At 32.1% G+C, this 26,731-nt stretch overlaps 1 protein-coding gene across 1 annotated transcript in view; it reads left to right on the top strand.

Moving 5' to 3' along the window:
• LOC130443920 (hemicentin-2) overlaps window positions 1-26,731 on the top strand; it is a 182,152-nt gene that overhangs the window by 92,431 nt on the left and 62,990 nt on the right. Inside the window, exon 9 of the mRNA XM_056778818.1 lies at window positions 15,510-15,669. Within this exon, the coding sequence (XP_056634796.1) occupies window positions 15,510-15,669 (160 nt within the window). The remainder of the gene's footprint in view (window positions 1-15,509; window positions 15,670-26,731) is intronic.

Below are 26,731 nucleotides of genomic sequence, written 5' to 3' on the forward strand. Positions count from 1 at the left end.
ACAGTGGCATTAGTTAAACAAGTCAGAGCAATTTCCTATAAGACCCGCTTATAACGGCCGGAGGAGTTTACAACTCCAAATAGTTCATTAGCTTCGTCGAAATATATGTCTTTATAAAAATAACAGTTGCTATAAAACATGTGATATTTGTGTATATATAGTTTCTAGATATGAAAAAATAAATATTTCAGTTTTTTTACTAGCTATCATCTATTCTCTATACAGCGAGAAATTAAATAAACAATGAGTTTCGTAGTTCAATTGACTACATTTTTCTGTATGTTTTTTTCGTAGAATTTCAATAACTCTACCGAATATAACGCGTAAATATGTCACTGACAGCATTGTCGATATAAATTGAATGCCTTTTTTTTTAGTTCTGTACTGCTTCATATCACATCAAAGAGTTATGCTTGGTTCGACCTATTACCCGGTTAGTTTTGAATTCTCAGTTTTAGATTTTTTTGTGGAGTTCGCGTGACAGAAACAATATGTACAGTTTAGAAAAAAATACTACTGAAAACTGATTCTAGTATTAGTTCAATACATAGCTGGAAATAAATCCTTTTTTCGTTGTTGTCGTTCTCTGTAAATGGTTGAATCATTTCGAATTGAGTTGGATATTCCGTTTATCACACAAATACTTTTTTTAGTTCAAGCTTCATCTGATGAATGAAATATCACTGTCCGTCCAAACGAGCTCAGACAAATAAATTTCAAATTCGATGTATAATAATTAGATTAATAAAATAGTACCACAATATGATAATATCGATTCAATGTCTACAGCTGAGCATTCACATATTTTACTTTTGGTTATTGGATAGTTTGCTGCAAATTACAAAATTATATTAGAAGCCATACAATTCCAAACGCATTAGTAAATTCACTATGTGAGCAGTTCTCATTAATTTGTAATAATATTTGATTGATTTCGATCGGGAGACATTAACAAATTTAATTGTTTCGAAATAAATGACAGAAATTGGCTTAATTTTTTCCTTTCGTTTAATGAGTGTATGTAATCTACTACAAACTATTAGTGAGACATTGTGAGATTCTCATTTCAATAAATATAACGGAATTTGGCTACCAATTCAATGGAAATAATTTCCATCTAGCATTTTTCGATTACGTCATTATCATCAGTTGAAACTACCTTTTCACACTCATACTAATTTTGACTAGTAATTTCCTCAAAATATTCTAACTACAATTTAAGTTCAATTACCTATTAGGAGATGAAGCGTGTAAAATGACTGGGAGGTAGTCCAGGTAATGCGTTGTTCTTCATATAGACATATAGAATCATGCATATCATTCAATCTGACGGGATCATTTAGTAGCGTTCCCGTTGTTTTTGCTCGCTTGTTAGTTTTATCGCCGTTCTCACTGCTTTTCCTGATTCTATTCCACTTCCTCATTTACATATGGTTCTTCTAGAATATCATATTTTTCCCTGTTTTTCTTCCTGTTGGTGTTGGTGCCTACATTGTTCACAATTTATATTCCATGTGGATTTTCTTCATTTTCAACCTAAACTTTCACCATCAATTTGTTTTAGATTGATAACATCTTCTTTGATATGTAATCCACGTCATTTCTAAGTATATCTCAAAATCAGTTACTTCAGTTACTTCCGTAGATTTATTGTGCTACGATTTTCTTTTTTTTTATATGGAGCAGAATTATGGACTATGAAATTATGATCATTATTGCATAAAAGCATTAAAAGTAGCAAGGACTTCAACTAGTACCAAAAATTTGTCGTAAGGGAAATCAAAAAACTGCTGTGACAATCCCAAACAGTAAATACCACAATTCTTTGGCCACATTCCAAGACAAAGGCATATAAGAGCGAAGGTGGTGAATAATAAATAGAAAGAAGTAAGCAGGATTCACAAAAGAATTCACCACAACAATCTGTCCATAGTATAGTGGACAGAATCAAGTATAAGAATGTAGAACAACTATCCTAGAGTCTACAAGTACAAGACTATCAAGTAGAAGATATGGGAATAGAAGTGCTTCCAAATAGCTATGAGATTCATGTATAATGGGTCTTTTTAAGGAGTAAAAAAATTTGAGCAACAGAATTGTAAGACATAGCAGACAAAAAGTACTTCGACAACTGAAACTGTCGCGTGAAAAATTGAATTTTTCATTGATGTTAATATACTTTACCTAAATCCTTAGGAATATATTTCCACTTTCTAAATATCATCACCTAATTCCAATGATAATTCTCGTTCACCTCTAAATTGAAAACTGTAGAAATAAAAATTTTATTTTCCAAGTCGACTAAGTGATCCCAGCTCGATTTCGAAATTGAATTACAAAGTGAAATTCTCTAATGAATTTATATATTCAACTCAAGTCTGTTGTTGTTGTTATTCGTACGTCTAGAAACATGAAGATTCCACATTCACACATTCAAAATAATTATCATTAAAAACTGAGAAACAAGCAAGAAGACCAGAAGGGATATGATCCCTTCAAACAATATGCCGTTGTGGAAGGAAATAATTTGCTAATCAGACACTTCATTATAATGTTAACAGTAGTCTCTAAATAATATTGAATCTTTTATTCAGAATCACCAGCTTACATGAAGTCTCTGAAAACGATAACTTGGTTATCGAAACGCGTGTCGGACAGTGTAATTGTGAGTGTTGGTGTAGTTGTAGTGTAAACAGTGTGTTTAGTATCCCCAACGGTTCCAAATTGCAGCTTATAATTACCATTTACTTTTCTATTCCGTTCCGTTCATAATGACTTTTGATTATAAACTAACTCTAGCTACTAAACAAACTCGATTTCTAGAATTTTAAAAAGTAAATAAACAAACAAACGAAAAGACCTTCCTTGAAATTAGTTCTAAAATAATAAAAAACTCCCCGCTGTCTACAAAAACAAAACATATCAAATACGCCGCTATTATAAAAATATGTATAAACACAAACATCAAACGTCAAATTTTAGACTCCAATTATAACCGATCAGGACCGCTTCACGGTCCATGTCGTGGACGAGTTAGTGATAATAACATTGCACAGAATGTGTAAAATGATGTGATTTAAAACATAATGTAATATATGCTTCATTACGATTCAAGTCATCTTAGTCTTCGAGTAATCTCATGAGCATAATATTGATTATCAGCTTTGGTAACAATATGAGAGAAAGGAAGAAATGAAGTGGATATTTCTTGAAAAGTGACATTTTACATAACTTCAAATGGAAAAGGATGGAATTTATTCAGAATATTCCTGAATTATTCTCCATTTTTTCACGGCTTCAAATTTACAATCTACACAGGTACAGATATTTCTCAGATATAGTGTAAAAACCATTGTTCAATACAACTTCGTTTGAATTTATTGCTTGGCACCTGGGTTTTAGCAGGTATTAATTAAATTAGACATTAGGATTTCATTATCGAGAAGCGATTTTGAGGCAACAATGAATTGATTATTAGTTGAATTGATTTCATAACAATGAAGTTGTTTTGAATGCAAAATGGTAGCGAATTATTTATAAATAACATCAGATTTGCTTTGATTTGATATTTAAGTGTTATTTTGGAATGAATTATTTGTGTATAGAAGTTTAAGAGCTATTTTTGACAGTGGCAACTTACCACGCGAATCTCTTTGTAAACAGCAAATATTGAGTCAGCAAATATAACAATAGCAAATATAAAGAACAGCAAATATAAAAGCAAATATTTTTTCATTTTTATCAGAATTTCACAACTGATCGATTGTTTTCTTCCACTAGCAAGTTATATCTTTTCAAATTAAAGAAATTTTCAATATTACTCAATATCACTGGTATTTTGGAACTAAAACTCAACAAGTAAAAGACTAGAAAATGGAATTCATAAGAGCTTCACCGGATTTTATAGTTTACATGATAAAAATATAGGAATGTTTCAAGATGTTTCCTTTCCATCGGTGAGGAAGCCTCCAATGATTTTCAAAAACTTTAGTTGTCAGGTGTTTGTTTTAGGTGCTTCAAAATATCTCAGATAGTATATGTAAATTTAATTATCATACAACCCACAACCATTTAGGATACAACATGGGATAATTGCGAATATGTAGAAAAGAAAAATCAAAAACAAATATCCGACTTGTTAAATGTTCAGAAATAATATTAGATTGGTTATAGTAGTTCTCCCTGTCAATAACTGATGAATCGTAAGTGACGCAGACTTGTAATAAATTTATCAGAATTCAAAAATCGCCATTTGGAAACATTCGCGTCCATCTTATGGAGGAAATATGATGATTATTTGAAGAGGTATTTTGAATCTGATAGTCAAATATTTTTCGTGAATTATTTGCATGTGCGTTATTCATATGGAAAACTTCTCAAACTCTCTATAAAAAAGGATTTTCTCCAAAATACATTATTCTTGATCTCAACTCAAATAGATTATACAAATTAGTATTACTTTTGAGACGTGGTGTGATGCATTCGTTCTCAATTTCTTGATTTAAAACCATATTTTTCCTACTTTTGGTTTTTTTTATTAATTTTAGTTCAGCTTATAATCGTTTTATATCGGATTCCTCTTTCTCAATGTCATAAAAGTTTCTTTTTCTGTAATTTGAATTTAATTAAAGATCTCATTCTTTTTTTGTTGAATTTGCCTCTAGATCATATCGAATTTCATGAAAATATTACAAAGTGAAAGAGCTGATGCTGATATTTGATAGGCAAACATATTTCCGGAATAAACAGAAGATCCTGAAAGCAAAGTTCAGTCAATTTTGTTCACAAATACAAAAGTAACGAACTTAGATCGCAACCGTTGTCGACGTTACTTAATTAACTTTTCTCAATTTTCATTTTAGAAGACTAATTTATATCCTCGTTTCTGAGATGAAATAATCTACAGTCTACAATCGAAAAAGACGAAGGAGAGGATAGCCAATTACTACCATTAAAATGATAATATTCTCTCATTTCATTCATAATTTTACGATAATTTAAATTTTTATCATTCAACAAATTGAAAAATGAGAAATTGATTTTTTAATGGATCAGAAAACGTGAAAATTCACTTCATCAATGATCAGTTGATTGTCCTTATGGAGAAATATGCTGTATACAAAATTTCTAGAATCAATTGAACCGTAAAAATAATCAATTCATGATACGGCGAAAATTATTCACAATAGCAACAAATTGAAACTATATAAACACGTATCTAAAAAGAGTCGAGAGAAATCAATAATAAGCGTGATTTTCAGTCATAAATTGTATCATTTTCTCACTTTTCTCTTACTTAAAACTTTTTATTAACGGTATGGATATAATTCAGCTGCTCCCTCTTCTTTGCAATAAGCATTTATGTTGCAGCATCAAACAAGTTTAATAAAGAAGAAATATCTGCACTTGTTAGCTGAATTTACGACGTTAATATTTAAAAATTTACATCCTAAATGCAGATATCTAATATAAGTATGCAATCATAATATTTTCTAGTAGTATAATATTTCATAAGACACCAACGTAATGTCACACTCTTATCTCGGTGAAAATAGAGAAATGGGGAAAAAGGAAATTACAAATTTCCCAAGTGTCTGCACGCTCCACAGAAGACGCAGAATAAGATGAAAGTTACGCATTATGAACAAAGACGATAGAAGAAATAGTTCATTTGAAAAAATAGTTTTTTTAATAATATGTTTTTTAATTACAAACCCAGTTTTTTTCGAGAAACATTTTCATCATGAATTATTACTTGGAAAAGATCATTTCAATATGAAAAGTATCTTGCATAATTTTGTCGCTACAAGATATCACCACAGGATTGAGTTGCAGTAGAACCTTTCTTTATCATATACGACAGTTCTACTGGAAATATTTAGAGGAGCATCACCACCGCCTCTTAAAACAATTTCGTATATGTATGTGGAATGTTTGGTATTGTTGTGTTGATATCGGGCATAACCGACTTGATCAGTTCGTTACAAGCGTCGTTACGGCATTGCAATTTATGGAGTTCGTGAAATAGTTTTTTAAAACTGAACTCGACGGACTATTTGTTATCACTAAAATAAAGATGAATAACAATGAGAGTGTCTTCAATTGTTAGTTAAATGTTTCAGCTAGGCTTTCTCTTCACGAAAAAAAGCATTAGAGGGTGAATCTCGTCTTAGTTGACCATCTATTGCAACTGTCTCAGTAAAGGTTTGATCTGTGAGAAAACTGGTTACATTCATTCTTGACAAAATCAACTTTAGGGTTTGTATGAGCAATCGCATAGACAATTATCAAACCTATATCTAGCCAAGAGATGTTGAAGATAGGTACCAGATTTGTTAACTGATACACAAAAAGAAGTCATGGAGGAGGAGAAAGAATACCTACTTATTGTGTAATTTTCGATAACGGACGACTAGACACGCTAGAAGCTATACCAGTTGAGCTATCCTGTAGGCACGTACCGCTTTCATATTCCATTCACCTATGTAAGAGACCCACCGAGAAAAGGTACCATCCTATGGTAGAGATAGAACAATTTCGAGTTAATAAATAATAAAATAATGGAAAGAGAAGTCCTACTCTGTGAATGAATTTTAGCTATCAAGGGAAGTCCCTAGACTGGAATTTAGTCTTAGTAACAAAACACAAAACACCCCGTGCTTTTATAATAGTGACATTAATTTTCTCCGCAGTAATTTAATTCTTATGCCAAGAAGTATTTTCCACTTTATGCGCTGTCGTTTATTCCATCACCTAATTCTGAATCACAAAGATTTGTTTCAATTATTCAAACCCATCAATCGATTAAGTATAAAGTTCGAGGTAACAAAGTGCAATTTGTACAACATGTCATTGTTTTGAGCGAATTATTTAGTATACTTTCATTGAAATTGAAAATTAATGACGGAAACAAAAGACTCAATTGATGAGAAAACTTCACTGTCACCCAAAGATGTTCAGGAAACTGATTAGCATAATCGAAATGATACGATTACTATAGACGGAGAAGTCACAAAAGGTCGAGAAGTTTCCAAACTTTTCTGATGACTGTATAACAGCCTCCGGTTGAATTGGAGTAGAACGAACTTCCGTTTTTGGGATTGTATGACTTACACAAGATAACTACTTGTTTGAAGGGAAACTTTTTATCCGTTTGTTAGTGTGTCTATTGGGAAATTATTCATCACTAGAGATAAAGTTCTATTAAGCAAATATCCTCTTTGAGGAGCTTCAAGTAATGTTAGTAGTTTGAAGTATTTTACATAGAATCATATAACATGCTTGATATGATCCTGATTAATGAACTAGAAAAATGAGATATTAATTTGAGTATAATATAAAAAAATTATCGACTTTGGTGTATGGAACCAGACAAGGAATATTCTAATAAATGGAGTTACATACGTGTATGTAGATGAGGACTAGGATAGAAAGTAAGAACCGATTCCGTTTGATATTTTTGTGCAAGCGCTGATACGAATATTCTGGTGTCGGTGGATTTTTGTTGGTAAAAACCCAGAAACCAGAAGATTTTATCAAAAAATAACTAAAATATATGAAAAATAGGAGATAAACAAAATTTACATCCAAATTCATGGCACTCAACTTAAGATTGTCTGAACTAACTACACCATGAAGAGAAGAATTGATGTTCGAGCATTGTGAGTGACACACTGATTTGTGGAAACCGCCATTTTGGCGCATTCACTTGCAAAAATTTTGTGTATGATGGGAATTGGGAGCAGCTGTGACATTTTCAAATGCTTACAATCGCTTACAATAGACATGAATTTTCATTATTAGCGAAACTTGCAATAGGTTTCACAATTATAGTTCATAAATATGCAGGAAATTGCACACACACATTTTTGGTACACAAAGAAATTTATCAATTAAAACGTAGACGCAATACACACGATCGAACATCGATATAAAAATCAAAAGTAGCCGCAAATGGTAACGATATCGTCATCATTTTCATTTGCAGTAATGTTAAGTTTCTCCACTCGCATTTCGATTATACTATTTAGCTGTCACCTATCACTGTCAACCATTTGTTTTAGATATTTGATACACTTTTGTCAATTTGCAAGGTGTGATATTTATAATATCGCAAAGCTATCTAGCGTAGCTATTCCATCAGTAATGTAGTTTTCGTATTTAGACTAATGTTACTTCACAGTCTTCAGTGACGATAATTTGTTTTATCTAATATTCTTCAAACGTATCTAGTTCTGTATGTCGCTTTTCTGTAGTTAGTTGATGGGAATTTCTCAAGTGGTAAGGTGAATTTTATGGAACTATAACGCTGTCATGTTAAAGCAGTAACAGAGTTCTAGAAAACTATCGCTCAAATAACTTGTCATTCCTTTCTTCGTGTTAATCGCCTGTTTGAATGGACTCAAATCACGAAAATACGTCCTTAATAATACCAAATATATTCCCAATATAGCAGATTATCAATCTTTTCCTTTATCCTTAGAAGGATATAATTAAACCTAAAACTGAAAATGGAAATATTGCGCTTAAGCAATTATTATTGTTCTGGATGAACTTAGTTTTAAGTGATATTGAAAGTACACCGATAAATATTTTTTATAATCATGTCACATATCTGTTTATCCAAATTTTTGGTGTTATACAACCGTGATTTGAGCTATTGCGTTTACACTTTTTTCATACAAATTTCATATGCTACAAAAGTCCTTCCTTGACAGTTCTAAGAATCTCATTCAAAGATAGTATTCGATTATTAAAAAAAAAACTTGGAAACTTTTCTATATTTTGCGTGTTTCTCAATTTCTCACAGAAATGAATCATTCAGGAACAAAGTTGGACAATACGAGACACTCACCAAGGCTCTTCAACTATATTTTCAGATACCTAAAATGAAAATATAAGGCAGGAACTTACGATATGGAAGAGAAGTTGTATATTGGAGATACATTCTGAGCTATAGAATATGATCCGGACGGTATGAAACGATAAAGAACTTACCCATGAAACGTACGATATATTCAGGATGGTAGTCCAGTTCACACTTTTGTTAGATTTTCTACCTCAAACAATTGAATGATTGTCTCTGAAAAGTTTTGCAACTGGGCTATAATTAAAATAACCTCCGATTTCACTGTATTTGAGCTATATATATTACCAGAAGAAGTAAATTTAGGAATACAATGAAGAACCACAATTAGGAATAATAACAATGATAACACAATGTGCTTTAAGCCAAAGCTAGCGACTTTTGCCGCTGATTCAAAGCCTGTAAATATCTTTTCTAGCTTGACTATTAATGCACACAAGTTTTCACTGAAAACGTGGAAAACATTCCACAAACCTTGTAACCAATGAAGACTATGACAAATATTAATCAAAATGTCACAATACATTTTGAACGGACTATGCGCAACCACAAGAAAGTCATTTAAAAGAAAGCTCCAATGAAAGTTGAGAATGAAAGTGGTGAGCCTCATACAACAAGCAGTCTTTTTCCCATCCTTATTATATTTCCGAACTTGCATCCAGTCAGTCTCACTTATTTCCAATTGTGAAGAGCAGATTAGTAACACGGCGCTTCAATGACGAGTAGGAGCTGCGGGTGATAGTCACTTAATAACTGTGATGGCAGGCAGTAGATTTCTGAAAAGAATCTTATCCACTGCTTCATAAAGTATTTAAATTTATTCAGTTAGTATTTAGAAAAGTATGATTTTAGTCGCCATTAATTTGAACATTCTTTCTTGTTCCAAAACGTTCCTCACATAAACTTCTGTGTAAGTATTCAAAATTTACTGGAGAGCCAATTATATCTTTAATTGAGAGAAGAATGCATGGAACATCAACTACTTTTGCTGAAATATTATCATGTCTACTACTACTTTAACAATGTTCATGCTTTGCGAGATACAAGTTACTAGAACTGAAAATTCCGTTACTAAATATAACTGAAATATTAATCTTTGTTGTTGTTGCAAGTTTCATATAAATACGCAATGTTTTATCATAAATAACATGATATAAACCGAGGAATCAAGGTTTCGGGACTTGATGCCAATAATTCTACAATACTACAATACTATCTGAAGGCCAGGGGCAGTTCATGCCTGATGGTTAACAATAGCTTAAACAGGGACAAGCTGTACAATATAAAGATAGCAAAATGTATTTTGCAATCGATTTTCAAGCAAAAAGGTTCTATTTGATCAATTCGATAAAATTTATGGTTTAGGAGATATGTAGATTTTTAGTTTGTTGTATATGCCAGGGAAACCGTTCGCTATAAAGAGATATTCTGAAGAAAACTATCATAAATTGTAATTATCTATTGAAAATACTTACAGAAAGTATTGAAACACAATCAAACATTTCTAATTGAACTGCATACTGTCGAACATCGTGTTACTTACATCATAAAAAAGTTGAAATGTAGAAAAATTGGTTACCCTACAACAAACAACAAATGAAAAAATGACAAAAACTATAATAAATGTTTGAAGTGTGTACCTTGATTCTACACACTATATCTTTGAACTAGGAAGAGCCATTCTAAGATTTTGCTTTATAAGTCAGAATGGAAGTTCATTCTATCGATCAGTCCGTTTCTTTTGTTTACTGGTGTTGTGCTTTTAAGATATCTACAAAAAAATTAATTCGATGTATTTAGTTCTGTGGAACATAGTGGCCATTCAAACGGACCTCCCCGAGCAATCCGCGTAGTAGGATAAATGTTATTGAAATGATTTTTCACATCATTTGGGAAGTAGTGCATGAACCACATGTCTCTGCGAATCTTTAGAGGAATATCACATAACATGCGTGGACCCAGTAAGTTCTTATTCACTACACCTGACCACACATTAAGACGAAACCGATGTTGATTCTTAGCTTTTATTGTACTGCACTTAAATGTAAATTATGGGTATTAATAAACTTGTCTCGTGTGAAACCAACTTCATCAGTAAACAGTACTTCTCCAATAAATGTATTATAAGCTTGATGTTTATCTAAAAACCAGCGAGCGTTGGCCAGTCTTAATGGAAAATTCTCTACTTCTATTGCGTGCACTTATTGGATGTGTAATAGAGTTTTTCCTGGAGAATCCTATGAATAGTTAATACGTTCAATTGTAAATATTTTCAATACATTACAATTTATGATAATTTTTTTCAGAATTTATCTTTATAGTGAACGGTTCTCTTGGCATATACAACTATATAAAAATCTAGATATCTCCTAAACCATAAATTTTATCGAGTTAAAGAAAGAGTACGTTTTTGTTGAAAAATCTACTGAAAAATATATTTCTGTTATCTTTAGATTGTACAGTTTGTCCCTGTAAAAGTTACGGATAGTTGCCCATTGGCCTATAGATGGTAATCTAGAATTATTTATTCCGTCAATCATACTACATGGTCACACGTAATCATCCAATCAAAATTCATATTCATATTCATGTTCGAGTGTATAATTTAGAAAATATACGTTCCGATCTCGCAACTTTGAAGAATTATAACTCAGAAACCAAGGGACATATGAAACAATTTTTTCATGTCATATACTCACTCGAATTTTTTGTATCAAGTTATGGAACATCCCGTGTTATGATTGTGAAAAGTATTATATAGAACTGAATTCTATATTATATTTCCGTTACTAGTAACACAGTATTTAATACGATTTTAAATGAATATGGAAAATGAGTCTAACTCTAAGACACTTAAAGTAGAGCTTGTATTCCAATAAGTAAATACTCGGATGCAGAATTTTTATTCTTCGTTTTAATTAAGAAACATTTACATTCATTTGATTTTGCAAAAAGCTCAAATATTATCCATTATTTCAGCTCACTAAAAATTAATTATTTCGTTATCTTGAAACATCTCTGTATAAATTCTCTCAAGTCATGAGGCGCTCAATGCAGGAGAAAAGCCGTAAGTCGGAAAAAATCGGTTAGGAGCAATGACGTGAAAGGGACAGGAGCAACGGCAGATAGATATCTTGCAAGACAGACACAGATAACACAAATCTACTGTCACTTTGATAGATTAATGCGGTGACTGGATAAATTTGGGCTAAACAAAAAGAAAGTTTAGTCGACATTAACCCTCATTATTTATGTTTACTCTCAGAAACTGTGATTTATGAGAAGCGTGTGAATTTATTATTGCTAGTAAAACATAGAAAAGTATATTTATGTATGATAGGTCTATTATTATTTAGAAAATATGGAATGATACATTTTAAAGTGAGTGGCATACAAAAAAAACTCTTTCACAGAAAGGGGATATAACTGGCCAACTTGAAATTTGGACGTCGTTGTTGGACGGAAATAATTCGATGTGAAATTATTCAAGCTTCAGTTTAGTAAAAGTACAGTTGTGCCAATTATTTCCGTATTATTTTGTGAATACAAAACGCTACTTATTTGTTTGGCTGTGTGTTCAAGTGTTTGTGCACTTCAGATGTCACTGGATAACGGTGGCCACTAAGTTTAATTGAATAACTAAAAAATGATACCACTAAATAATAAGAGAATCAACTCAGATGAAAACTTAAGACAACAACCAACACAAAATTTATGTAAATTATGAAGCTTGATGAAATATTAATAGTATTATAACAATGAAATTATAACAATTTTATGGTTCGAATATTTGCAATTCCGTTCTCTTTCCTTGAAAGAAAAAACAATTACACGAATTTATAGAATAAGCTAGAATCTAAATTTCACATAACTATCCCAATTTCAGTCCATTATAACATTATTCTGGAGAAAACAGAAAGTATCTGTTTATATGTGCTATATCTATTATTAAAACTATTTTTTAACTATTTTTTCTTTCTCAATTTAATTGCTGTCTGTCTAAATTACAGAATTCCATTATCGCTTTTGCAATAATTGGGTATTTAACTGGGTAGTTACTTTGTGAATGAAAAATTTCAATACATCAACAAATAATAGATAATCGCCATCATTCACCGATTTTCTAGAATCAATGGCCTATTAAGAATGTTCAAGCTTTTTATATCAAAATAATTCAACTGAAAGAAGACCCATAATTCTATCAGTTATCTATTTTAGCTTAGAAATTTGTTGATTAGATTCAACTAAAATTTAGAAAGAAATGTATGGCATGATGTTATTATCCACAATTGACAAATCCGTGACTCTAATTTCAATCATAGATACACGGACATTTTTAAAGAAATTAACCAAATAAAGATTTATCCGTGTCTCTAATTTTAGCCGTTAATGTTACAATAATAAGCTTTAACTCACGGATATATATTGTCCACGGACAAATACCATCCACGAAAAAATATCATCCACGGATAAGTACCATCTACAGATGAAATATTTTTCTAATTTATTTGGAACGAAATATACGAAAAATTCATTATTAAATAATATTGTAAGAATAACCCACGGAAATTTGAGTGGAGGGTGCCAATAGCATCACCGATATGATATACACATGATAATTATTTATAACTGAATAGAATGTATTTTAGATTTACTTGTATTGAAGTGCAAATGTTGATTAAGTTGGTTTGTTTCATAAGGATATTTTCTGGTATAGTAGAAATTAAATAGAGAATCTAGAAGACGCCAAAATGGCTACAGTAACCCTTCGATCGATAGTTTTCCAGGCATAAAATTTTTGAGACATCAGTACACCCAGAAGACATGGAAAGCCAAACCTAAAAAATAGAATGCATATTGCAAAAGTTCTTACCACGATTTTTTTATGACTTGTGTGATAGTTTTTCGAACTGTATCTGAGAGGGTTCGTTATGTTGAAAGATTATTTTTTTTGTGTAAAGTAGGTCTTTCTCACATCCTATTGATCTAAAATATTGAAATCATACTCTGCCTTCACTATTTTTCCAGTCCACAAACAAAATTATTTTTGTTCGATTGTTTGACCCTAACCTAACTAGCTATAGTATCTAGCACCAATTCTCAACGTCTATTTTGATTATTCTTCATCTTCACTCATATCTTATCAACAGTTAAAAAGTATGCACAAAATTTTTATTATTTTTGAAACGACTTTAATCAAAATACTAATCATACTGCTTCATTAAATACTTACGGCTTCTATTATTTCTCTTTGTCAATCGACAATCTTCAATAATCATATCCTTTATTTCAGATGCATTTGCTTCGTAAATTACCATTAAGTCTTTTCTTGTATGGCGTTCCAAATGAAGAAAAAAGTCCTTATGAACTTTCAACAATCATTCCTGATTTTGTTTTGGTACTATGCTTATATCAAATTAAAGAATCGTAATCACTGCATGATATTCAAGTGTGTCAAATGTATGAAAATACGGTTTGCGACAACTTTAAACAACAGCGGATAAACTAAGAATAATTTTTCTTAGAAACTTATTCCCACTTTGAGAGCATAACAGCGACGAATTTGACATGTAGAAGATATGAGCTATTCAAAAATGTAGTTAAAGCGCACCGTTCATCTTCGAAGATCATTCGTTGAACTTTTGTAAAACCCCATACATGCTATTATCGAATTACTCATACATGAGGGGTAAACATGCCTTAAACCGCATGTCTTCAGAAATGGGAATATAATCAAGTTGAAGCGTCAATACTGAACAATCAGATTGTGCGATATAAAAATGTTTCATATGGAATTAACATCCTATATCCATATTTGGAATAATGGAAAATATAATCACATTAATCTATGTTTACACTTTACCGAATAAGTCGTTATAACAAATGTTCATTCGCTCTTTGATAAGTTAATCATTTTTTGGCTCATATTTACCTCCCTTCACTTCCTGACCCTGAAGTATAATTTGAAATGAGTCTGAAGACAAATTTATTACTTTTCCCAATTTATCCACAAATTAACTGTGAAACACCAAGCACACTGTCCAAGTATCCCGTTTTCTCTTCTCACTGTTTAGGAGAAAGTAATATTATTGTATGTATGTATGTATGTATGTATGTATGGATTTGGAGTCTTTTATACACTGCAACCATAAGGATCTATTGTGTCCCCTTTTCTTGCTACGATACTGGAGAACCCAGTGTTTACAGCTGATAGCTGATCCATTAATCCACTCTTTTTAAAAACTATAGAATGTGGGATGGCTTTAATTGCCAGAGATCTTCTTCATATGCTCCCATGTGTATTACTCTGGATCTCCATAGTGTTTCACACTTCGAGAGAATGTGAATAGAGGTTTCGTCCACTGTTCAACAAAACCTGCACGTCGCATTATCTGATAGGCCTAGCGTCTTCAAGGGTTTGTTGAGGCGACAGTGCCCCAACAGAACTCCTGTTGGTATTCGTAGATTGTTCTTAATTAGGTTGATACATTCAGCAAATCCACTCTAGTTAGACTCAGACCTTGTAGGCTGTCCCAATAATTGTTTTTGCTCCTATCTACTTTGCTTTTCCAGTACTTTCTCCATTGCTTTGTATTTGATACCACAGCACCCATATTATTAGTAAATGGCATGTTTTTTATAGGCTCATCTTATACCGTACAATGAAACCGGTGGAATTCTTCCTGATGGTGATAAATTAATTTTGAAAAATATTAGAGAGGAGCTGGCAGGACACTATGCATGCTCGGCAATCAACATAGAAGGAGAAACCTATAGCGCACCATACGAACTTGCAGTTCAGTGTAAGTACATTTTTATTTAGTTCAGATTCTTATTATGTCATTATATATGTTTTTACTGAAATGTATCCGTCGGATTTTTGGATTCACAGGAAGTTGTTTCCAGTTTCAATATTAAAAGGTAAAACTGAATAGTATAACGCATAGCAGACCACTGCTTCCGTATATTTTCATTCAAAGATCTCTAAACAATAATTGTAACCAAAAAACCAAAAACTTCTTTGACCTTTCCATGGAAAAAAGGATATATTCAAAATAAGCAGTCTTAAACTATGACTCTAAACATCCTATTGGAAAGAACTTACTTACTCTTCAAAATAAACTAATTTGGCAATAACTAATTCTAGTGGTACAGAGAATAATTCTAGTAGCTGTAATTGGTATAATGTTTCAGTCAAAAATTGAAACACAAGAACAAGAATTGGCCTCCAATTCCGGCCAGGTCATGCTGCTCCACCGATTCCACCCGAGTCGGGTGGCCTGTGCTGACATAATAGCAATAGTGATGATCATGCATCGCAATCTCAGCTCAATTACATATCAAATATGGGGCATGTATTTGATTATTGAAATATTCAAATCCAATGAAATTCTCTGATCGAATGAAAAGTTAACCGAAATTATGGAACGGAAAGAAAATTAAAATTAAAAATGGACTGCTCAAACATAGAGAAGCCTTATAGAAAGGTATGTTTCAGTTACTAGGTAAGATATGGAGGAACGAATCAGTACCAAAGGACTGGAAGAACAGTCAAATAGTACTACTATACTAGGTGTTTCAGTTAAAAATTTGGGAGTGAGTTGATAACGTGGAACTAATGCTTTGATATTTTTCTCATTTTCTCATAGAAGAACTCGTTTTTAGAGTTATATGCCTTCAAAGCTGCGAAATTACAACTCATATTTAAGTATAATTTCCAAATTATACATTCCAGCAATATGAATTTTCACAGGAACAACCTGTATAATCTAAAGTTAGCTGGAATGAACTATTCAATCGATTGTTCAGCAAAAACGTACTCTTTGCTTTACCCGATAAAATTTATGGTTTAGGAGATATGTAGATTTTTAGATCGTAGTACATGCCAAGGAAAGCGTTCGCCATAAAGAGACATTCTGAAGAAAATTATCATAAATTGTAATTATCTATTTAAAATACTTAGAAAAAACAATGTCTTTCATTAGAAAAAACTAGTGAAAAGATGAAAACATGAAAACGGATCAGAAGACCTCTCCAAGATCGGATGAGTCTCTAACAAATGCCTAACGCATAGTGTCAATTTTACCAAAAGTTCTCTCTAGTGTAATTTAGTCTTTGAAAAAACTTTTCCATGTTACCGTTGGATTGATTGGATAGAAATTATGTCCCCCTTATATCTATTATCTATCAGATAAAGGAATCAGGAGAAAAAATGTACCTTTGGACGTAATTCGTTGCGGTTGCTACAAATCTTTCACTTTATTACAGTAAATTCCCGGAAAAGAGAAATTAACCTTAACACCGAACAAGGAATAGAACAGGATTTTTCACGAAGGATAAGACACAACTTTATGAGGATCGTTTAGAAGTTACGAAATCAGCTCACATTTTTCGTTCGCCATTTCTATTGATATTATTCCATCAAAATCGGTTAGCATAGCAGTACGAAAGGAGATGAAGAAGTATATCAAATATATATATATATATATATATATATATATATATATATATATATATATATATATATATATATATATATATATATATATATGTTGATGTTTCAAGAACTTGAAACTTAAAATTTCTGATGTTTTGGAAATGAGATAACGCTATTCGCCGTAATACGTTGATAATCAGTCAGCAATTGTATGGGGTGCCAATGATATCGGATTGCAACGTAAATATGCGCTAGAAACAACTCGTATTCACAGTAAAATGAGGAATAATTATTCAAGTCATAACAGTATCAATGTCATCAAAAAATAATGCGAAAAAATTATTTAATTTGTATAAATCGAAATCGAAAAATGTGAAGAAAAAATGTGATAGATTTGAATTAAATTAGCAAATGATAGGAGAAGCTTGTTTACGGATTACGCAGACGGATTCAAATATGAAAAAGAAAGGAAAAGTCAATATTTAGAAGTCCCGGCAGTGAGTCCTACTGTTTAGTTTGAGTAAATGTTTAATAGTTTTCTTTTGTACTTTGCACATTAGCTCAAATGGAGTCGCAAAATAGGGCAAATAAACTGTTATAGAAATTGATGAGTTCGGTTCCTTGAAAACTGATCTCGTTTCAAGACAGTTAGAACTGAATATTTCAGATAAAGAGGCGATATGTAACTATCATTTCAAAGAATTATCTACAACTATTTAGTACAAAACGTTGTAATGTATTTTTGTATAACAAAACATCAGCCTTAGAAACATTGAGGGACAGAATATTAGAATCGCAGCCTTATTTAAGGGTTATTAGGTCTAATATCTAATTATAAAAAGGGTAAAAGCGTGAAAACTGAACTTGTATGGACGAATCCCATAAATGTCTCTACACTATTAATAATAATTTTGACCCTGACTGGAATGCGACGCTGGAACAATGTTCCACCGGTGTAAGTTGTGTCGAACGAGTAAATTAGACTGAATATCTACTGGTTCAGTAGTTTAGAAAAGCGTTCGACTGTCTTTTTGTAGATTCTGAATTCGTAATGATAATAAAAAGATTTGAAGCTCATTCAGGGCAGTGTGTTTGATTGAACTGTTCATTGCCTGTTCACTTTCATTTCACAAACAACAAACTCGCCAATAGGGTTCTCAAATTGATTTATAGTAACAAAAACCTTGTTTTCTTCAATGCTTCCATTTAAAGAAGAAAATCGGTTTCATCTCTAATATATTTTTATTCACTTAAGGTTTTGAGTCTTTATTGAAACAGTATAAGAATTCGATAGGGATAGGGCTTAGTAGTTATTTAATCTTTTTGTTTGTTCATTTTATTACAACTAATCTAATCTCCATCTTCGAGAACTCTAGCTCTTTTTTTGTTAAATGTATTCAAATAATTGTGAATTTTTGAGGAATTCTGAAGAACATTAGAAGCCTAACAATTTTCCTTCTGTATTACATATCACAGATGTTGTGTTATAATATGACCACACATAACCAAGTAGATCAAGTTAGAACTCGACTTTATTCTTAATTTGGACGAAACGTTGAACTTCATAAATTGGTTGTCAGAAGTCGAAAAATATGCTATTTGAGACAGTCTATTGTATTCCAACTTCTCTAATGATTATGGATTCAATAGAAAGTGAAGTTTTACTTAGTGAAAATGATAATTAGATAATTTGGAAACCAGCAAAACATTGTAATGTTTTCCTTATTAATTTATACGATTTATATTCGTGGGGTGAATTGATAAGCACTGTCTCTCACGTTCTTAATTTACTCAAAAACACTAACTTATAATAATTCAGTTATCACTATCACTTAACTAACTTCTTCTTCCATTACTTTGTAATTTTGTTCTGTTCACTACGACTATTTATTACGAACTGAACTAAACTAAGCTACTGAAACTCATTATATATATATATATATATATATATATATATATATATATATATATATATATATATATATATATCCCAAAAGAAATGCAAAACTCTCAGAAAAATAAAGAAACGAAACAAATAAATAATTAGACCATCCTAGCAATTATTCAAAAGAAACATCATCCAGCATAACGTAACCTTTTAGAAATTATTCAAGAGAAACAATGTAAATAAACCACTTAATATAAAAACAAAGATCAAACGAATTCCGAGTATTTCTTCAAAGGCGGCGCCTTCGCCGAATTTTGGAATTCTACTAAATCTAAGCAGGACCTGCTCCAGGGCAGAGATGAGTTTGTAACAGTATCTTTGAGAACTAGTATAAACATAGGACATGGTTAATCCTCTAATTGTCATGTTTAGATTCAATCAGTTAAGCAAGCTGTTATGTTCATGTTACATTAAAAACCTCCAATAAAAAACCGGATTTCAGATAAGCATACAATTTACTTATATAGTCCTTAAATATATGAATAAAACTCTTCTAGGAAATCCCCATAAGAAACAATCGTATTTTTCACTATTCCAAATACTCGAATTTTTCAACGAGTTATCTCGCGATACGCCATTTAAAAAGCCGAGCAGGATAACAAAAGAGCATTCAAATACTTCACAACGTAGAATAATGTGTCAATCAAGCATCGAGATCGGAAAACCATCAGCATGAATACAATAATTTTCCAATTGAGATGGTCCTCACGTTGACTACGGTAATTTATTTGTTTGCCGATCTCGTTCAATCGTAAAATTGTTTCAAATACATTGGGAATATTTTAGTATAGTATAAAACTATGTTTATTGTTCTGCCTATGAAAAACTGAATATTTTTACGGGAATTATCAACCCTGCATTGTTTGTGCCATTAGAAAATAGTTAATTGTACAAGTGAATAAAATTATATATTTATTCCGAGCAAAAATCAAGAGAATTCAAGACTGTAATAATACATATTGAATTCTCATTTTTCACTAAATATTGTAATGGTCAGTTACATTAGAATTTAAAGTTGCGCTTCTATAACATTGTTTTGTTCAGGTCTAAAACCTCCCCTGGAAGCTGAATTAACTGTACTCCACTTTTTGATATTTTTATCTTCCTAGCTATAGCATTATTGATGTAGGATTCACCAACATTGCTTGATGTCCAATTCCCATGGTCTATTAGATTCAACAGATCTGCTCCTAACTTAACTGATATAATCGGGGATGATCTTCGGAATTCTCTACATAATTCCAGATTCAATTACTTTTTTTTTAGTCATGATGTCGAATTAATTATTTCTTTCTGGCTGAATTTAGTACAATTCTTCTATGAGTATAAAATTGTCAGGAACTTTCATTTTAATATTTGATAATTGGAAGCACATTTTTCCAAGAAACGTTTCAAAAAAACGAATAGCTCTGTGATTATTATTGATATATCAACATAATCTTCAATAATTGTGGTACTTCTCATCACAAGTACTGTGACATAATGTTGATGGTTCCAATTTTCTTGAGAATTGAGTAATAAACAAAGAATCTATTTTTATAAAATGAATTAATCTTGTCTTGCATCCTCTAGTTCACGAAGTTACTATAAGCGGCCATATTTTTGTCTTTATTTACGTGGCAACATATTCGTTTAGTGTGAGAAAGAATAATGAGTATATTCCCGCTTGGAAAGAAGACAGCAATAATAATTGTGCAATATTTTGATGGATTGGTTAAGGACTAATTGATGGCTTAACTAGATATTGTGTGCCGCCAATTGTTGTCGTTAAGTTTTTAGCAAAATATGATATTGATACTGACAGTTTGTGTATTTATATTGAATCTCTTAGCACATTCAACTAAATTTTATTTATCGAACATTTTGAAAACTGTTATTTTACCCATCCTGAAAAAATTCAGATGTCGTGTCACACCCAGTTATTTCGTGTAAAACTAGTACATGTTTTTGACACTTCCCAAAAGTAGATAAACTTTTTGATCAATACATTTCCGATTGATGTTGAGCTGTTACGACTCTAGAGATGTATATGTAAGGTACCAAGCACGAAATTGTACAAAGCCGGCTTCGTACAGGCGATTTTGTACAAAGCCGGAATTCGCGGGCTTCGTACAGCGACGATTGTACCGAGCCGCCTCGGTACAGCCATTCTTGTAAGTAGTACAATCTTCGCTGCTAAACCAGTAATATACACGATCATTTATCATGGAAGTGTTTTGTTAGCAGACAAATACAAATTTTTATTTATTTTAGTTATCTATCCATTTTATTTTAAAATAAGCGTATAATTTCAATATATTTTATTTATAAGTCAATTGCTTCCTTTCAAATCATTAGCTAAGTTCAAACAAGCCGTTTTGTACAAACTCGCCTGTACAAAGCCGGTTTTGTATAATTTCGGGCTTGGTACGTAACATATCAGTAGCACAGAGGTAAACCGTCGCATCTCCACGTTTAGCCAAATTTGAGTTCACTACACTTTACCGCAAACAAAATTTTCTTTTTTCTAACGGCAAAAAATCGTAAGTATCAATGCATTTAGTATATGAGATATTCGAGGTAGAAACTGTAGTTTCTCCTGTACCCACGGAAGTAAATAATAGTAACTCCACCGAGCGGTACTGCGCATGAATCTGAAGCTAGATTTCAGTAGTGGTAAATGATCGTATCTCCATTCTTCAGTGTTTTCCACCTGTTTAGAACTACTAATAATGACGAGCAGAAGCAGAAACCTTGTGCAGCTGGCTTTGGAAAATGTAAGAAAAGGTAATGACAGATGCGTTGTGTAAAATTTTCACTGATAGCTTAAATTAACATGAAAACATGGTACGTTTTGAGGTTATAATTTTAAAAATCCTGGACAAAGTAATGTATTGTTATATTCTAATACTAAATGAACACTTGTGACAAATGTGAACATTATACAAGAACACATTTTTTGATTGTCTGTTACAAGAAAAAATGATGCCCTCAGTAATTAATCAATTTGGAGATACGACTGTTTACCTCTAAGCTTAATTTCAGAAACCACAACTAATGAATCTGTCCCAGTTAGAAAAAATATAGCAAAAAGTGTCGACAAATCAAGGAAAGATAATATCACATACGGTAAGTCAAATTTTCATATAAACTTACGAATAAAAGAGAAATGATTCTCTCACTGACCATGTACTTTGAAGATACGGCTATTTAGGTATCTGTAAACTTTGTTTCAGAAAACACATCAGATGAAGCTGTTGTAAAAAACGTCACGGAAATTGTAGAAATTTTTGATACTGTATCTGAAACTGCAAATTATGGTTTTATGCTTAATTCTCGCCTTGAAATTCAACCTGAATCTTTTCCATTAGAACAAACGCAAAATAGAGAAGTGAGAACAAAGGGAATCTCAAACTGAGTTTGAAATTTCGAAGAATTTAGAAGCAGTGGCTTCGAACTTTAGAAATAACTGTACAGAATTAAGCAACCCAGAAGATATGTCCATTTCCGAAACCGAATCTGAGGAGAATTTGCCTCTCTCAAGCATAGCTGCAGAACTAGCACATTCTTCTTGCAGTTCTACTGACTCACACCTCAAACAAATGGGAGAAAATACAAGTAAAACGACTCCAGCAGCTATTAATGATTACGATGGGATTGGGGAAGCTTATCTTGGTGATGACAGCGACGCGGATCCTGACTACGTTCCAAGTTCAGAATCTGAAACAGAACAAGCCTCAATCCAAAATTTGGAAAGTGAACAAGAGAATGTCGAAAATCTACATGGTGCTGCAAACCCGACTGCAAAAAAGGAGATTAGGAAACAACTAAGAAATATCGACCAATGGAAAGCAATCAAGAGAACAGTGAAGACGTTATCTGGAAAAGAGCATATTTCTAAAACAGGCAAGTTAATATGTGCAAAATCCATGAAACAAGCATGCGGGCCCTGCAATAAAAAGTTTCAGAAAAAATTAAACAAGATGTACGAAACGAAATATTCCACAGTTACTGGGACGCATAAAAAACTGGGATGTAAAGCGGCAATTTATAATATCACATGTCAGCAGTAAGCCCCCGAATCGAGTAAGATCGAAAGACGGCAGCAGGAATGGTCAAAGGAAGCAAACAATTTCCTACTACTTTGATGTAAATGGGTCACGAATAGAAGTCTGCAAAGTGTTTTTCCTAAATACATTAGGAATCTCAGAAGCTGTAGTAAGAACGTCATTGAAAAAGGGAGCTCTGGGGGGTTTGCTGCACGTGATTTGAGAGGTCGACACGCACTTTCAAACAAACTTCAGGAAAATGTCCTCAACAGAGTTAGATCTCATATCAGGGCATTTCCTTTGTATCAGAGTCACTACAGCCGCGAGAAAAGTGCTAAAAGCTATTTGGGTGACCTAAATACAGAGAGGCTTTATCAATTGTACAAACAAAAGAGTGTAGAAGATAATGTTACACAGAATAAAATCGTGAAGCATTGGGCTTACAATCGTGTCTTTGATAATGAATTCAATCTAGGATTTAAGAAACCTTCCAGTGACACCTGTGATACTTGTGACAGTTTTGTTTTGAAACTTAAAGACAACTCTCTTGACGAAAAAGATAAGCAAGAAGCTCAAAACGCTTACCGTGCTCACCTTGACGAAGCCGAAAGACGGTACCAAGAAAAAAAGCGAGATAAAGAAATGAGTAGGGGCCTTGAAAAAACCAAGGTAATAATGTTAGACATTCCATATCTGTCGAATTGCCAAAGCTTCTATTTGCTAAAATTGTGGACACTCAATCTCACGATATACGATGCTACCGATAAGAAATCCTACTGTATAACTTGCAAATGTAACTCCTTGGGACTGGGAGCAACTTATACGAGCTTCTGGTGCAACAGTTTTCAGTATGGAAATAGAAGATTTTAAAAATTTTGAAGCACCCTTCACAAGCAGGAAACAAAATACGGACAAAGAAAATTTTCTAATATCTGCAGTTGTTTGGTTGGAGGCACGTGTTGAGTCGCCATCCATTATTTATTATAAAACAAAATTCGACCACGAAACCTTCAAAACTGTTAATTTTGCAAGATCTGTTAGACAGGTGATGAAACTACCTGACAACTTACCTGCCATAACAAATTGTCCAAAGGGGGTCAACAAAAAGAAGAAAGATCACTTAATTACACTTCTCAAGTGGGTCCCGACCACCTTTCATGACTACTACAGAAATATACCGGTAGCATCAAAAGATGCGCAAGACGATGACGAATAAATTTAACTGTTTTGTCTTTTTAAGCTTGGTATTCAGTGCATGTTTCTTATTGTGTATTTGAATAAAATTTCAGTTTAAAAATATGATTTTTTAAATTAAATGTGGAGTAGTAACTACCCTTTACCTGCTATTTGACGTTGAAGTAAATAGTCGTAAGTCCACAAAATCAAGTTCAGATATGGGTTATGGAAACAATGAATACTTCTTTTTGTCATGCAGAGCGTATTGATACGGAGTGCAAGAGTAGGAATTCCTGCTATTTTTCAATTTTCGGCAATTTTTTTAATAGACGAAATAAAAACTGTTTTCGTTAATTTCTCAAAACTCTCTATAATGGAGATGCGACGGTTTACCTCTGTGCTACTGATATATACCTGAGCTACCTTTTTTGTAGATAATTCTATGGACTACAATTTTTATTGAAAGTATTTTTATGATAAAACTCACCCTTCTGCTGAAAATCGCGAGAAACTCATTTTCAGCTTTCAAATTTCATTTTTAATTATATAATAAACAATTTCACTGATTATCAGGTTGGTGGGAATTTATGTAACTTCGAATGTCTAAAATGACCGGACTATTATTAGTTTATCGATCCCATTATCATTATTGAGGTCTAAAGCCACTAAAAATTGGTTTCAAAAGATACGATCAAAAAAAAGGTTATACTCATGCGAATATGGTCTCTTTACTTGTCATTTATTCAATTCTAACAATTTTTTATGAATTTTACGTTCATTTCTGCAAAGTGCACCCATAGTTATTCCATGGAATGATTTGCCGAAAAAACTAACTCGAATTGTTTATCTATGGTGAAATTTCGTCCAGCTCCACTTCTAGATTCAATCAGTCGATCTACTATAGTACCTGCTACATCATTTTATGTATAATAGATCCTCTGATCACCATCATAAATCCCAACATCATACTTGGATGTGAGATGAAGGATTGTAATTGTAAATACCATGATGAAGAACTTTCAAATTTTATTTTTAATCATATTCTTATGTAGCTTCACTCTTAGTATTTGACCGGACTATAAGATCTGAAGACTAGAACTCAACAAAGGGGTCGATATGGAATCTCAATAAACATAGTTAGCAGTGGATGAACATCTTTTGTAGCTCTTTGAACATTATGACCAGTTACACCATATCTCATCAAACGTTTTAGAAATTCCACAATACCATTCAAGTGAAAGAAATACTGATCCTGTATGGTAAGTTAAAACAGATATACAAACGATCTGCATTCTAATTGTGAAAGCGCCACTTGCAAATATCACTACAATAATTGGTGGTCAATTTATTGGAAATGAGAACGATGCATGAGAGGCGAATATTTTAAAATCTAGCTTTCTCTTTATTCCATATCTTATTGATTGTTTCATGTAAGTATTCATAAGACTGAATATTTTCTATAAGCGTATATCAATAATCGAATAACTCAATTTCCATTTTCAACTAATCTGTTCGATATATTTCGAAAATTTGTAGGTTAATTGCAAAATAACAACAGGATTTAACACGCGAGCAATTAGATTGAAGTATTATTTACGAACACCGGTTAATATTTCACTACCACAAAAAATATGCCATTAGATTAACTTGAAATCAAAAATAAATTATCCACGTAAATTACAGGCGTATAAAAATTGAAATACTGGAGAAATGAAAAAGGAAATGAATGAATAATTTCGTTTTTCATTAACCAGTGTCTGGTATTTCTTATAAACATCTCAAAAATTCACGTAAAATACTGATGAAAGAGATGAATTTATTTGATTAATTTATGAACCAATAAAAATCGATGCAATGATTAATCATATCGAAATGTACACTTTAAAAGGAGATTAGAGATTCCAATGATTTATATACCGATTTACCAATTCGAAAAATAATGGACGATTTTACAATGTTCGAACAAGACTAATTGCTATGCCGGGATAATAAATGTGTATAAGGAAGACGTTAAACTTTTTATGCGGAACAAAATATGTTTCCATCAACTTCATGATATGAAATAAAAGTATGCAAACATTTTGTAGAAATAATTCCGTCGAGCATAATCTATATACATCCATTAGGTGTTAAAACTATTCCCAAGTGATAGTGGCTTGGAAAAATCGATATGTTGACATAATTAGAAAAATGGAGGCTTCTTTACAGTATTAGAATTTTAGTACCAGAGAATAATGATGAATAATATACATTTATCTCCATATATTTTCAATTAC

Source organism: Diorhabda sublineata, chromosome 5 (genome assembly GCF_026230105.1).
Source record: "Diorhabda sublineata isolate icDioSubl1.1 chromosome 5, icDioSubl1.1, whole genome shotgun sequence".
In the NCBI taxonomy this organism is placed as follows: Eukaryota; Metazoa; Arthropoda; class Insecta; order Coleoptera; family Chrysomelidae; genus Diorhabda; species Diorhabda sublineata.